A 15,134-nucleotide genomic window follows, 5' to 3' on the forward strand; every position below is an offset into this window, starting at 1 on the left:
ACACTGCAGTCAATTAACAGGAAGGGTGCTAGCAGCTTGTGTGATGTCTTGTCAGCTATTAAAATCCCCAGATATTCCACACTGTGCGTGTGGCAGACATTCATGGTTGCCATCACATCCAAGTTAACATCTTAAATAAAGTGTCCCACTGTGTTCAGGATGGAAACGTGCTGAATCTAGGTGAAGGGCCTTGACGGTCTAAGCTGGGGGTCGGCAAACTTCTTGTAAATGGCCAGATAGTAAATATTTTCTAGTGTCTCTGTTGTAATTATTCAAATCTGCTGTTGTAATTGAATGCAGATATAGACAATACACAAATGCATGAACATGGCTGTGTGCCAATCAAACTCTGTTATACTAGTAAAACAGGGGACAGGCCAGATTTGGTCTGTGGGCCCTAGTTTGCTGACTCCTTTAACAGTTGAAAAAAATTACACTTATTTATTTATATTTATTTATTGCGGTAATCTTCACCCGAGGATATTTTCCATTGATTTTTAGGGAGAGTAGAAGAGAAAGGGAAAGACAGAGAAACACTGATATGAGAGAAACACATCGCTTTGAGCCTGCAACCAAGGTACGTGCCCCTGACCAGAATCGAACCCAGTTCCCTCTGGTCCACAGGCTGACGCTCTATTTTAACTTTTAGTTTTCTCCTTGAACAGACATTTCTTGCCTATTCTACTGCCCTTATAGAATTTTATTTTAATGTCATATATTTTTATGTTTAGTTTTTAAATTTATCACCATGTTGTCCTTCTTTGTCAGACAAAGATGTGTAATAAATTGAATTTAATAATTTTTTGAGCCATGAAGTTCAAAGTGTCAAAATATTTATCTTGGTTTGAGTTATCGATTTGGACTAAGACACAGTTGATGAAAAAACAGAATATATTAAATTCTGATAAACACTAAGAGAACATATACATTTATTGGAAATATATTTCGCAATGAGATGGCTTTTTTATTAATTTCTTTTCTGAACAGAGGAATATTATTTATTACGTGAGATAGCGCTCAGCACCAGTTTTATCCCTTTTTAAAAAAATAAGTAAGCCCTGAGGAAATTTGTTCCTATAGATGGGAATAGAAAGTTTTAATAGCAATATCCTTCAACTTTGAACTCCATCTGAGTCACATGCCAAAAATCATATAGCAATCTATGATCCAACATTATTATTTTTTAAAAGATGTTTTACTGATTTTTAGAGAGAGAGGGAGAGAGAGAGAAACATTGATGTGAAAGCATAACATCAACTGGCTGCCAGAGGATTGAGCCTGCAACCCTGGCATATGCCCTGACAGGGAATCAAACTGGCACAACCTTTTTGTGCCTGGGATGACGCCCAACCAACTGAGCCACACCAGCCAGGGCGATCCCACATTATTTATAGTGGCCATTTAGGTCCTCTTTCTATTTGGCTGAACATAAATAAGCAGAGATCACCTGAGCTACAGAAAGAGTCATTTCCCAGTTGGGAGAGTACCATGATGTGTTTGTACTACTCCTGACCTTTACACAGGCATCGCTCACATCCTCCTCACCCCTTGGATAACTCAAGAGGCCAATGGTTTACCAAATTATCTCAAAAATTAAATTCATGCTCCTGATGTGCCACAAAGTCTGTACTTTCCCTAAAACTTCAGAATTACAGGGATTCGATCTTTCAATCAATACTGCACCCACTCGTCCCCATGGTCCAGACAAGATAAATGTTAGAGCTAAAGGCCTCAAGTTAGATGGACTGCGGGGAACCCAGAGTGCTAAGGGGAGAGGAGTGCCAATGTCTGACATGGTGGCATGGACTGTGATGCCACCATACCCGCCCTCCTCCCAGGACATTCTCTCCTGGGTCTCAGTCTGTTCTCACTGCTATGGCTGCACAGGGAATACAAGTGTTTAGTTAACTGCCTGTGAATGCACAGTGCTTTCAAAAGGAATAGAAACCTCCACTATCCTTTGACCCCGTTTAGGAACATAGGCTGTCCACTGCTCTACAGACTTAAAAATGAGGTCCAGGTAGCTGGCTGAGCGAGGAGGCTGGTGGGACAGCTGAAGGCCGGAGGCCTAGGAGCCCAGGCTGTATTCCTGATGGTAAGAAGACTCCTGAACTTGGGACTTACAAGATGACCTTGACTAGCCACATAGCCAATTGGGGTTTCAGAGTTTTATAGCTCAAAAATGGAGCTAATCTCTTACCCCTTACAGAGTTCTTATAAGGATTAGAGGAAATAACTCATCTGAAAAGGCAAGTTCAATCCCATGTCCATAGCAGGCACTCTTGATATATTCAATTTGTTATTTAATCTAGTGATAGTAAAGAATTAGTGAACAGAAAATAGATGCTTAGCTTTCACTGGGGGCAATTTCAATTTTAAAGAATTCCCAGCTGCCTCGTGACTCAGGTCACTCTGACAATGATTAGATTGAGTACTACAGTCACAGTCTCTATGGAGATCTGTTATAGACAGATCAATAATGGAAATTGCCCATTAACTGTCTCTTCACAATACAAGTCCCCTTCAATGGTTCAATTTTTCCTAGGAAACTGGGTGATTTCAACTCTGGTGTAAAGCGGGGTTGTTGGGGAACAGCAACACTGGGTGATGCAGGAGGGGATTTTGGAATGAGGAGGAAAGGAACAAATCCTAGATTTTTAAAAAATATATATTTTATTGATTTTTTTTACAGAGAGGAAGGGAGAGGGATAGAGAGTTAGAAACATTGAGAGAGAAACATCGATCAGCTGCCTCCTGCACACTCCCTACTGGTTATGTGCCCGCAACCAAGGTACATGCCCTTGGCTGGAATCGAACCTGGGACCCTTGAGTCCGCAGGCCGACACTCTATCCACTGAGCCAAACGGATTAGGTCAATCCTAGATGTTTTTATTTTTATTTTATAACCGGTTTATACCGGGTTATAAAAGCACATGTCCAAAATGTGAAAAACTTGAAAACAAAATGGAAAATAGAGCGGTAAGAAAAATAGTATCCATAAGCCTACCTCAAACAACATTGATTGTTAATTTCCTTTCAGTACTTTTCCTATATTTTCTTGATTACAGTGATTACATTACATGTGCGTTTTGCATTGCAGTTTTAAACCTAACAGTTTAGTGTAAGGATTCACCCACGTTAATCCAATACACACATTATTTTAAAGGTCTCATCATATTCTGTCGAGTCGAATGTACCCTACTTTACATCCACTGTTCCATTGTTGGGCATTTAGATTATTTCTTTCTTTTTAAAATATTTATCTTTATTATCCAGCTGGTTGGCTTGGTGATTGAGCACTGACCTAGGAACGCTAGGTCGAGGTTCAATTCCCGGTCAGGGCACATGCCTGGGTTGCAGGCTCAATCCTCAGTGTGGGGTGTGCAGGAGGCAGCCTATCAATGATTCTCTCTCATCATTGATATTTCTATCTCTCTCTCCCTCTCCCTTCCTCTGTGAAATCAATAAAAATATATTTTAAAAAATATGTCTTTATTGGATTTTTAAAATTTTTATGGTTGAAAGTATTATGGATGTCCCCTTTCCCCCCACTGATCCCCTCCACCTCACTCCCACCCTCTCTCAGGCCTTCACCACACTATTGTCTGTGTCCATGGGTTATGCATGTCCTTTATAATAAAAGGGTAATACACAAATCGACCAAATGGTGCAATGACTATGATGCACACTGGCCACCAGGGAGCAGACTTTCAACACAGGAGCTGTCCCCTGGTAGTCAGTGCTCTCCCACAGGGGAAGCGCTGCTCAGCCACAAGCTGGGCTGACGGCTGGCGAGCACAGCCATGGTGGTGGGAGCCTCTCCTACCTCCGCAGCAGCGCTAAGGATGTCTGACTGTGGCTTAGGCCTGTCCCCTTGGGGAGGAGGCTTAAGCCATCAGTCAGACACCCCCTCAGGGCTCCTGGACTGCTAAAGGGTGCAGGCCAGGTTGAGGGGAACCTCCCCCCCCCCCACCAGTGCACGAATGTCGTGTACCAGGCCTCTAGTATGCATACTAACTTCTTTGGTTAATCTCTCTTCCCACCCCCACCCCTGCTTTCCCTCTGAGATTCATCAGTCTTTTTTATATTACAAATAATTCACCCATTTTTGTACAGCATTTAAAAAAATAATTTGTTTCCTATTTAGGTATAGGTTTTCAAAAATGAAATTATAGAGTAAAAGGGTTTGGACATGTTACAGGCTCTTGATACATGTTGGTTAAAAGGTTATGCCCACTTAGACTTCACCAGCAATGAGAAGGCCTTTTTCAATCTGTGTGATGAGTAAAGAAAAAAAATTACTAATGAGGAAAATCTACTACGTGAAGCACAAACTCGATTCCCTTGCTTTTTAGTGAGGTTCAATATTTCCCTATATATTTGTTAACCTGTAAATATCCTTATCCAATAGTGATCATTTTTAAATGTTATATCTTTTTAGAGATATTGCACACCCTTTGGGTATCTCTAAAACATACTGTGGAGTTTATACCAAAAGGGCAGTATGCAAATTTATGAATCACATGGGCTGTGTGAATACCAAGAGATAAGTGATCAGATATCCAAGATTACAACTCCAAGAGGAAAGAAATGAAGCCTTAAGCAAATGACACAGGCATAATGAGGAGATGTGTTTTGATTTCAGTTCCAAGAATATTTTTTTCTCTCTCATTCCCTGAAAACAATCTCCCAAATTGGTCTGTGTTAAAGGTAATAGCACAAAATGATAAAAATCAGAGAGAACCATTTTTATAATAAAGCAAAAAACTAGAAAGACAGTTTGTTCCCAAGGAAAGTAGAGACATTGTTCTTGAATCAATTTGACCCGAAATAATAATGGTTGAGATGTATGGGCTGGACTCACTCTGAAAGTTTCATTTCCTGCAGAAGACCTCAAAATGCAACTGCCATCTGTCCTTATTTGTAATATTTGAATGAATATGTGTAATAAGTGGTCCAGAACATAAATTTATGTATAACAAAAAAAAATGACAAAGGGACTGATTCAGTAATATCCCATTGATTCGATAACTTCCAAAATAAGTCATCCAGCCCTAGCTGGTTTGGCTCAGTGGATAGAGTGTTGGCCTGCAGACTGAAGGGTCCCAGGTTTGATTCCGGTCAAGGGCACATGCTCAGGTTGGGGGCTTGATCCCCAGTAAGGGACATGCAGGAGGAAGCCGATCAATGACTCTCTCATCTTTGATGTTTCTATCTCTCTCTTCCTCTCTGAAATCAATAAAAATATACTTACACACACACACACACACACACACACAGCCTGGCTGGTGTGGCTTGGCAATTGAGCATCAACCCAGGAACCAAGAGGTCGCCGGTTCGATTCCCAGTCAAGGCACATGCCCTCGTTGTGGGCTCAATCCCTGGTGACGGCCGTGCAGGAGGCAGCCAATTGATGATTTCCTCTCTCATTGATGTTTCTCTCTACCCCTCTCCTTTCCTCTCTAAAAATCAATAAAAATATATTTAAAAAAAATAAGTAATCCATCATTCATTCCATAATAAATTCGTCTGTTTGTTAATCCCCCAAAGTTAAAAATTGTAAACTGACACTAACAACAGAAACACATTTTAATGCAAAACATATAGAGTAAAAGAACTGATCATAATTATAGCAACGACCGTGAAAAGGGAATTTCCATTTAAAAGAAAAATGCTTCACTCTAATAAATAACCACACAGAACACTAACACATACAAGCTCTTTTTCATGGAGATGCAAAGGAAGAAGCTGCAGGTAGAGACACCACCATTTTTACAGTGAATAGGCCCAGGGTCCTCCCTGATGAACCCTGTGTTTCTAATGCAAGTCTCTCACTTAGAGCTACCCCAGAGGCAGGCCCAAGCGCCTCACACAGTTATTTACCTCTGATGCAACTTGTTAATATTTTCCCAGGAACATCTACCCTCAACTCCTAGCTCCTTAATCATCTGTGGACAAACATTTTTATAATTATTCATGGCTCCACGGTATCTCAAAAACCATGCATATGGTAGCCAGGGGATAAACCGCTAGGAATGAAACCAATGCAGCAAACGTGAGACTGATTTTCATGGGAAAGGAGAAGTACATCGTGGGCTGTGGGGAGTGAAACATGGTTCTGAAAGTGACCTCACAAAAGTGGTCATCTCTGCACCTTCTCAGAGCCGCTCTCCACGGTTTCACGGAGATTGCGCGCACACACACACACACACACACACACACACACACACACACACACGCACGGCACACAGTGGGTTCTTCGTGGAATCTGACTTATACAATGTTTTAAATCCAATTGCTTGAATATGAATATGCTGAGAGAATGTCCCGAGGACTGAAACCTGAAGTAAATCACTTCTAAACCAAGAAGCGAGTTTCAGATTGCAGGAGGGGCAGAGAGGCTGACGGACACAGTGGACGGGGTATGGAGTGCCCCATAGCCCTATCCCCCAGCATGACACCGGCTTTTACTACATAAGATCAGTATTTAAAGTCTAAACAATCTCTTGTAAACTGTGTTGTTGTTGGTTTTTTCCCGTTTCAAAAAACTGTGCAAGTTTTTAGAGTTACTTATCTGAAAATTTCCATACTTGATTCAAGTCAAAACATGCCTTAAATGCTTGTGCAATGCTGGGGGTTGGGCAGCTTGTTACTACACACATGAAACAGACTTCTCTGAGACATCCTGCAAAATGCAAAACGACTGTCAGACTGAGGTACTCTGACCTGGACGTTCTTCTCTATCAGTTTCAAGAGAAATGTCAAGAAGCAAACACCTGCCATATGTGTCCTAGGGATTTCTTTGCTGGACAGGTTCTGATGATGGACTTGAATAACACAGAAAAACCGGAAACGAGCTCAACTTTTCCGTCCCCCTTGGATTTCAGACAATAATAATCCCAAGACTTCTGAGATGCCCCCACAAGACAGCATTCAGGATTAAAACAGCAAAATTCCCAACTTCTCCTCAGAAACTTCTTTCTGCCAATTCTGATGAAGCCACTTTGGGTGTGTTCTAACCAGGCCAGACGCGCCGAATGTGGAAAACTCCTCAATGACCCTCCCTTTTCTTAGAATAACTGGAACAAATGTACATTTTTTTGGATGTCTTTCCAGGTATCCTCCGATGTGTGGTCCATTATTTCCCAATGTCCTCCCTCCGAGACTCGGGGAACTGCCATGGAATGTTTACACGGAAACAATGCAGGACTATTACATAGGATTACCTAAGCCTCCTGCCTCCTCATTAAGTGGTGGAAATGTGAAATGGACATTTAAAATGCGGCCTGAGGAGCCATGTGCTGCCCTTTCACAACTTATTCTTCAATATTCGGCTCCTCCTTGAGACGGTCTTGTAGAAATAAAGTAGCACAGGCCTGGCATCAGAGGGCTGGCTTCTGGGGCAATGCTCTCCCGTTTGTAAGTGATGTGCCCCCGAGGCCGTGCACTCGTCACTGAGCAATTCTGCTGTTTCATGACAGCAATGTGTCATTTAATTGTAACTGATAATAAACTCATGCAGCTCAGGGTAGATGTGGGGTGGAGAGGATGTGACTGTATTGCTCCACGGCTATTGACTGCTTAGTAAATTTGGAGATTTTTCTGAACCACAGAGAAGAGGAACAGAGAAAAACCAAAAGAAACAAAATTATGTAGGTGCTAATATGTCCTTGTGTGTGTGTGTGGTGGGGGGGTGGGGGGGATATATTGAAGGACAGTAAAGAACAACGTATTTTAAAAACTGCTATTCCAATGATTTTCAACTGCTATTTTCAAGGATTTCATAACCCCTTGAGGAACAAACCCAAATTCTTCACAACTCTACATGCCTCTGCAAGAGTCTGTTCCAGGCCTGCCACACACCTCGGGGAGCTGTCCTCTGTGCGCATGTCACCCCTTGTCCAACAATACCCTGGGATTCCTCCTATCGAGTTCCACCCAGGGTCCCCTCCTCTTCCATGAAACCTCTTTAGGACACTCCAACACTCTCTAGATCCCTTTCCCTTTAAAATTCCTGAAACCCCCTTCATACCATGTATTTTTCTACTATTGAACACTGCCCTGGTCTATTACTCAGCCCTTAAGATGTGTGTGCCTTTTACATGCCAGGCTATGTATGGTGCTACACATGGAGTTGAATAAGACGGACAGTTTCTGTCCTGGAGGCATCCACCATGGATTGGGCAGCACAGTGGTGCCATGATAGACCTTTGAGCCAAGTGCTGTGTACAATGAATGCACCCAACCAGCTGGGTGCAGTACTGTAACATTCTAGCATTTCATCCGTCCACTCTCCCCTCCCCCCGCCCAAAAGCCATCTGCCTCATTCACCATCATGGTTCCTGTGTCCAGCATCATTCCTAAGACTCCCACACGTACTCGTGGAATGAATGAATGAATGAATGAATGAATGAATGAATGAATGAATGAATGAATGAATGAATGAATGAATGAATGAATGAATGAATGAATGAATGAATGAATGAATGAATGAATGAATGAATGAATGAATGAATGAATGAATGAATGAATGAATGAATGAATGAATGAATGAATGAATGAATGAATGAATGAATGAATGAATGAATGAATGAATGAATGAATGAATGAATGAATGAATGAATGAATGAATGAATGAATGAATGAATGAATGAATGAATGAATGAATGAATGATGAATGAATGAATGAAAGTTGAGAAATGTGGTCCCCTCTGCGATGCTCACGCAGTATCCTTAACAGCCCCTCACCTGGGTAATCTACTGCACTCAGTACTGTGTGCTGATCCATCGCTGCTCATCCTACCTGGTTGAAGGAAGATGGGTGGTGCCAGACGAGGCCCCGGGGGTCCACTCGGCCACTCACCTGGCTTGTTGGCAGACGCAGCAGATCCAGACCTTCTCGTGCTTCTGGTAGGAGCAGCAGCTCTTGCAGACGTTGAACGCGCAGTCCCCACAGCGGCGCTTGGTGTTGACGAGGAAGGTGAAGGGCGAGCAGCAGCGCATGCAGCAGTGCTCCACGAACTTCTGGTGCTTGGAGAGGATGCTGCACTTGCTGCCCTCCTCGTCCAGCTTCTGCTTCATCTCGCTGGGATGGGCAGACAAGGAAGGAGAGGACCAGGTCAGGGGGCTCTCTCCCCAGAGCATCCTTACCCCGGCCCGTCCAGTCCACAGACCGAGCCACATGGAGGCCCTTCCCGCACCACAATAAAACTCACACTTGCTTCCCATGATAGCCAGAGGGGAACCCCAATGATGGATTAGCGTGGGGTGCTTCTGTCCGTCACATTTTCTGTGAGAAAGCATGAACGCCCTGCTGCTTACCTTTCAGACACTAGACTGAGATACGTATTATCACCATAAAACTAAGTACAACCCCAAAAAAGAAAACCTGGAACTTAATTAACACCTTTTTAAAGGAGCAGGAGATCGTGTTGTTATGTTACTGTATTAAAACATTAATCCTCCCAACAGCCCTGCTGGGAATATGATCGATGCGGTGCTGGCCCTATTTAGCAACCCTGGAAACGGAAGCACCCAGGGATCTTAAAAGCTTTCAAATCAACGTGAGTGAACAAATCCTAAGCAGTGGTGATTCAGAGTCGCCTAAAAGACAACCCTCTTCTTCGGGGCCTCTGACCAAAAGAAAACTCTCGAAATCCATGACCTAAATGGTAAACAGAGGCTGTGTACGTAGGAGTTACCCTTGCCTGACATATTAGGCATGGGGCAGGTAAGCAAAAGGGGAAATGTTAGAATTACCTGTATTCTACTACTCTGAACTATTTATGTATCTCCTCTCTCTCTCCTCTCTCTCCCTCTCTCTCCACCCCCTTCTCCTCCGCCCTCATAGGAGATGATATTATACATACTGTTTTAATTTTGAAGCCTAGAAAATTGTCTTTTTTTGTTTAGATTTTCAAGTGTGTTGGCATAAAGTGGTTCACATGTTTCTTTTGACTTTAAGACCTTGGCTGTATTAGTAATTATTTGTATTTTTGTCCCCCTTTTCTTTCTAAATGTTGCTTATTTGAGCCTGCGTGTTTTATTCCAAGCTTTATGCAGTATCTCACTTTCAGCTGCTCCTCCCCCGAAGGCTCCAGGCCACCTCTCTTGCCCCATGCTGAAATGAACGCCGCAGCCGCAAGCCCGCAGAGCCCGTGGCCCTGGCGTTCCCCATCTGACCAGACTGATCCCTCTGGTTTTAAATTCATGCCCAGCCGGCATGGCTCAGAGGTTGAGCGTCAATCTATGAACCAGGAGGTCATGGTTCGATTCCCGGTCAGGGCACATGCCCAGGTTGTAGGTTACCGATCAATGATTCTCATCACTGATGTTTTATCTCTCCCTCTCTCTTCCTCTCTGAAACCAATAAAACTCCCGTTCAGGGCACATGCCCAGGGTTGTGGGCTACCGATCAATGATTCTCATCACTGATGTTTCTATCTCTCCCTCTCTCTTCCTCTCTGAAATCAATAAAAGTATATTTTTTAAAAGTTCCCTCTTCACTTCTACCCCCAGGGAATTTCCCTTTCTTACCTTTCCTGCCAACTTTTAAAAAATTGAGATATAATCCACATACCATAAACTTTACCCTTTCAATTGTACAGTTCAGTGGGTTTTAGTATATTCACAAAGTTGTGCTAGGCACCACCCCTGCCTGATTCCAGAACATTTTCATCAACCCCAGAAGAAAGCCCACATTATGCAGTCACTCCCCATTGCCCGCCCCCTCAGTCCCTGCCAACCACCAACTCCTTTCTGGTCCTATGACTTTGCTTATTCTGGACATGTACTACATAAATGGAACCACACAACATGTGGCCTGCTGTGTCTGGCTTCTTTCTTTGCATGTGTTCAAAGCTCATCCATGCAGTAGCATGTATCAGCACTTCATTCCTTTTTCCTGCCAAATAATATTCCACTAACATACCCTATGTCATTTGTCCATTCGTCAGCTGATGGACATCTGGGTGGTTCCTTATTTGGCTATTACAAATAATGCTGCTATGAACACTCATGTATAAGTTTTTGTGTGGATATAGCTTTTAAATTCCAGGGGTAAAGTCACTGGGTCAGGTGGTAATGCTATGTTTACATTTTTAAAAAACTGCCAGACTGTTTTCCAAATGGCTGTACCATTTTTACATCCCCATCAGCGATATCTGAGGGTTCCAATTTCTCCACCTCCTCACCAATACTTGCTATTGTTTGCCTTTTCTACGATAGCCATCCCAGGGAGGATGAGGTGTTATCTCATTGTGGGACTGATTTGCATTTCCCTAATGACGAATAATGCTGAGCATCTTTTCATATCCTTATTGGCCATCTGCACATCTTCTCTGAAGAAAAATCTATTCACATCTTTTGCCCATTTTAAAAGTAGCTTATTCATCTTTTTATTGTTGTTTTGGAGGAGTTCTTTAAATGTATTCTGGACACAAGTCCCTTATCAGTTTTATGACTTGCAAATATTTTCTCTTTCTTATATTAAACCTTATATTTTGTTAGTATTTTTATGTGTTACTAGTACAAAGAAGGGTCACATTAGTTCATCCCACCCTCCTATTAGAACTGGAAATCTACATATGGTTTTATAACCTCATTTTTCACTTAACAACAACATATCATAAACATCTTTCCACAACAATTCAGGGAGCGTTTGCAGCTTTAGCCTCGGTGACTTGGGCTGGCTTACACATCTGCCAGTACGTGAGCAGGCTGACTGCCCTGCACAGCAGTCTCCAGTACAGATCTGTGGCTTGATGGGTAGTAGAGAAAGGCTGAATCAGTATTAAAAGAGGAGACTACATTAGGCCAACGAATAATTCTATGAGGTAAACTATTATATGCACACACTTTGAACAAATGAACAAAACATTTACAGGGAAATAGGACAGGGTTTTTCTCCTAAGGCATGAAGATGTCGATATCTGGTCCCTCGGATTGAGAACTGAAGAGCTAAGTCATCAGAGGCTCTGGCATCTATAAACAATACAAGGACAGCATCGGCCACGGACCAGCTTCTATTGATATTTCACAGACACTAAATTAAATGGGATAAAACATCCAGGAAGGAAAGTCTTTGGGGATCAAAAAAGCTCTATGAACGCAATCTACAGAATCCCTCGAGCTTTATGAGTTCTGTTTCCTGATACACAGGACTGCAAACACCACATCTGATCAGTCTCTGCAAAACTGCTCCTCCCTAAGCTTCTGGGCTCAGTGAATGGACCCTCCATCCACCCCCTGCTAAAGCCAGACCCGGGACCTTTTCTTGGTCTTGTCTCTCCTTGCACATCATGGTCAATCCATGTTCTATACGTTATATCTTCCAAATACAAAGTACCTGGCATTCATTCACTTGTCTCCATCTTTGCTTTGCCCTCACCCACCCCCAGTCCAACCTGGCCTCATCTCTCCTGAGACCAGGGAAACAGCCTCTATCTAAACTTCTTCCTCTTTCCCAATCTCTTCTTCCAACTACAGCAGGAAAGTCCTTTCGAGTATGAAAATCTAATTGATCTAATTGGATCACCCACCTGCTTAACATGCTTTACAGATTCCAGTTTTTCCCCCAAGATATAACAGGAGCCCCATATAGCCCGTGTGCCTCCAAACGCACCCCCTCCTCTTATGATGTGTGAACCACACAGCCTGTCCCATTTCTTACTGATCTTTGAAAATGCCATGTCTTCCTTTCTTTGAGGTTTTCCTACATGTTCTCTCTTCTTGAAAGCTCAGCCTAAGTCCATTCACCCTCCTCCATTTCTCCACAAAAGGCCTTCCTGTGTGGCCGGTCATCCGCACAGACAGCCCTGGGCAGCCCACCACTGTGATGACTGGTCTCTTGAGAGGTTTCACAGGTGGAAATCATACACCCTTGTTCATTTTTTCTGACGATGCTTTTAGGTCAGAAACATGGCAGCTTACGTTCTCCTTCCTCCTACCCTGGACCTGAATACCTGGGACACATGGGAAGCGTCTGCATTTCCGTTTCAATTTTCATAAATTCCTTTGGTGGTGTTTCCCAGGGTGTGGCATGTGGGCCACTGCTGATGGACCAGACGAACGTGGGTGGTGCAGGACTAAGCATTTTTTTTTTACATTAAGTTACGTTTTGGTTTTAATACGTATTAGGAAAAAAATTTCACAAACATAGTTAGCCTGACATTTCATAGATGTAAATGCTTAGAGTTAGTCAAGTGCTATTTAATATTTTTGAGTGAGATGTTTAAGAGGAATATATATATAGTTTTTTTCGAATTAAAGAGTCACATTTATTGCAATCCGGGACTATGAGGGGCCATTTTGCTTTCCCAAATCTCATAGTAACAAGATGGTCGCAGCTCCAAGGTTATATAGGCAAAAAATCACAAAGGTATTGATTACCTCCCAGGGTTTGGAATGAGGAACCTGGTTCGCAAAAAAGCAGTTTACAGAAGCAGAATTAAGAATGTTATCTAAATTACAGTTTTGGGTCTAGAGCCCTTGGGTAGCCTGGGTTTATCTAAATTACAGTTTTGGGTCTAGAGCCCTCTGACCTTGGGATAACTGTGCTGTCCTTCCCAGGTAAAGGAAAATGTGCTTTCTAAGACCAGTAAGAGAGGAAAATATTAAGTAAATAGCAACAAAGTTGATATATGTGTTTGGCAAAATTTTTGAAAGTGGTTGCCTATAAACTCACAATGGGAGAGGGATGTGTTCAATGGGCAGACCCATCAGACAGTTTCTTAAATGGCCAAGGATGTAGAACCTTCTGGAGACAGTTCCATGAAACAAGAGACAACTCGGCATAATCCCATGTGGAGAGATTTCCTTCTCGGGCACTAAGGTCTCCCCCACTGGAAAGTACAGCTGCCAGTGGTACTAGAGGCTGCTAGACGCTTGCTAAGACTGAAGCTTAGACAGACTAATCTTCATACAGTTCACTATGTAGCTAGAGGAGTTCTATGCCATAGCCTGTTATCCTCAATTAACATTCATTCAGATTCCACTAGAGAGCAGCCCTGCACATAGAAATGGGGGGGAAAGGATGATCACTTAGCAATAGACAGTGTCATCTATTGGGTTATGATGACTAGAACCATCAGAATGAATAACAAGACACTCTGAACTCTTTCAGTAAGGTTTCAGTTTCTCAGCATTTCTTTAGTCGTGGGATGTGGACTTACCTCATAACAACAGTTAATACTAGTTCTTGAATGCTTGTTTTTAAGTCTTTTTTTCACTTTACAGGTAAGAAAGCCTGTTGTGCTGGGGAACCAGTTAGTGGACAGGTAACTGGGAAAAAGTGAGCAAGGGCGAGAGAGCAGAGCCCAAAGAACAGGGAATCTTGTGTATATGACTTATTGTAGGCGTGCTCTTGAACAAAGGGAAGAAAAGGAAACAGAATAGAAAAGAAGAAGGAGGCGAGCAGAGATGTGGTCTGGTCCCTAGGGGAGCTCTGGAGCATGGCTTATACTGCAGAGCAGGTCCCACGCTGAGGAGAGAAGATGGCCTTTGTACCCCTGTATTATTAGTCGGTCCTGTAGTGGGAAGCCACTCCACCCCGACCCAAAGAGGGTGTAACCCGGTGGTTCTCAACCTTCTGGCCCTTTAAATACAGTTCCTCATGTTGTGACCCAACCATACAATTATTTTCGTTGCTACTTCATAACTGTAATGTTGCTACTGTTATGAATCATAATGTAAATATCTGATATGCAGGATGGTCTTAGGCGACCCCTGTGAAAGGGTCGTTCAACCGCCAAAGGGGTCGAGACCCACAGGTTGAGAACCGCTGGTGTAATCTCTCGGGAGAAAAATTGTCCTGAACTGGGAGCAGCTGGGAGCCATCGGCAGCCCAGACTCAGACACCCTGGGCTATGGGTGTCCTGGACAAGTAAAGGGGACTTGGGCAGGACCCTGCAGCGCCCACTGCTAAGCATCTTGCCCATGGGTGTTGCTGGTAGGTACCAGAGCAAAGGTTTTCATTTGAAATACGTTTTTATGATTGCCTTAGGTTTGTTTGTAGTTATCACCAATGTTCTTATTTATAAAATATGTAGATACAATAAAATCAACAAACTAGGAAAAGAAAAGAGATTTGAAAAAAATCAGGAACCAAATATAACCAGAAGGAGGCATGTGCTCTA

At 42.8% G+C, this 15,134-nt stretch overlaps 1 protein-coding gene across 1 annotated transcript in view; it reads right to left on the reverse strand.

Moving 5' to 3' along the window:
• MYRIP (myosin VIIA and Rab interacting protein) overlaps nt 1-15,134 on the reverse strand; it is a 159,399-nt gene that overhangs the window by 87,502 nt on the left and 56,763 nt on the right. Inside the window, exon 4 of the mRNA XM_014534937.1 lies at nt 8,864-9,085. Coding sequence (XP_014390423.1) covers nt 8,864-9,085 — 222 coding nt within the window. The remainder of the gene's footprint in view (nt 1-8,863; nt 9,086-15,134) is intronic.

This window comes from Myotis brandtii, unplaced genomic scaffold (genome assembly GCF_000412655.1).
Source record: "Myotis brandtii unplaced genomic scaffold, ASM41265v1 scaffold134, whole genome shotgun sequence".
Classification (NCBI taxonomy): domain Eukaryota; kingdom Metazoa; phylum Chordata; class Mammalia; order Chiroptera; family Vespertilionidae; genus Myotis; species Myotis brandtii.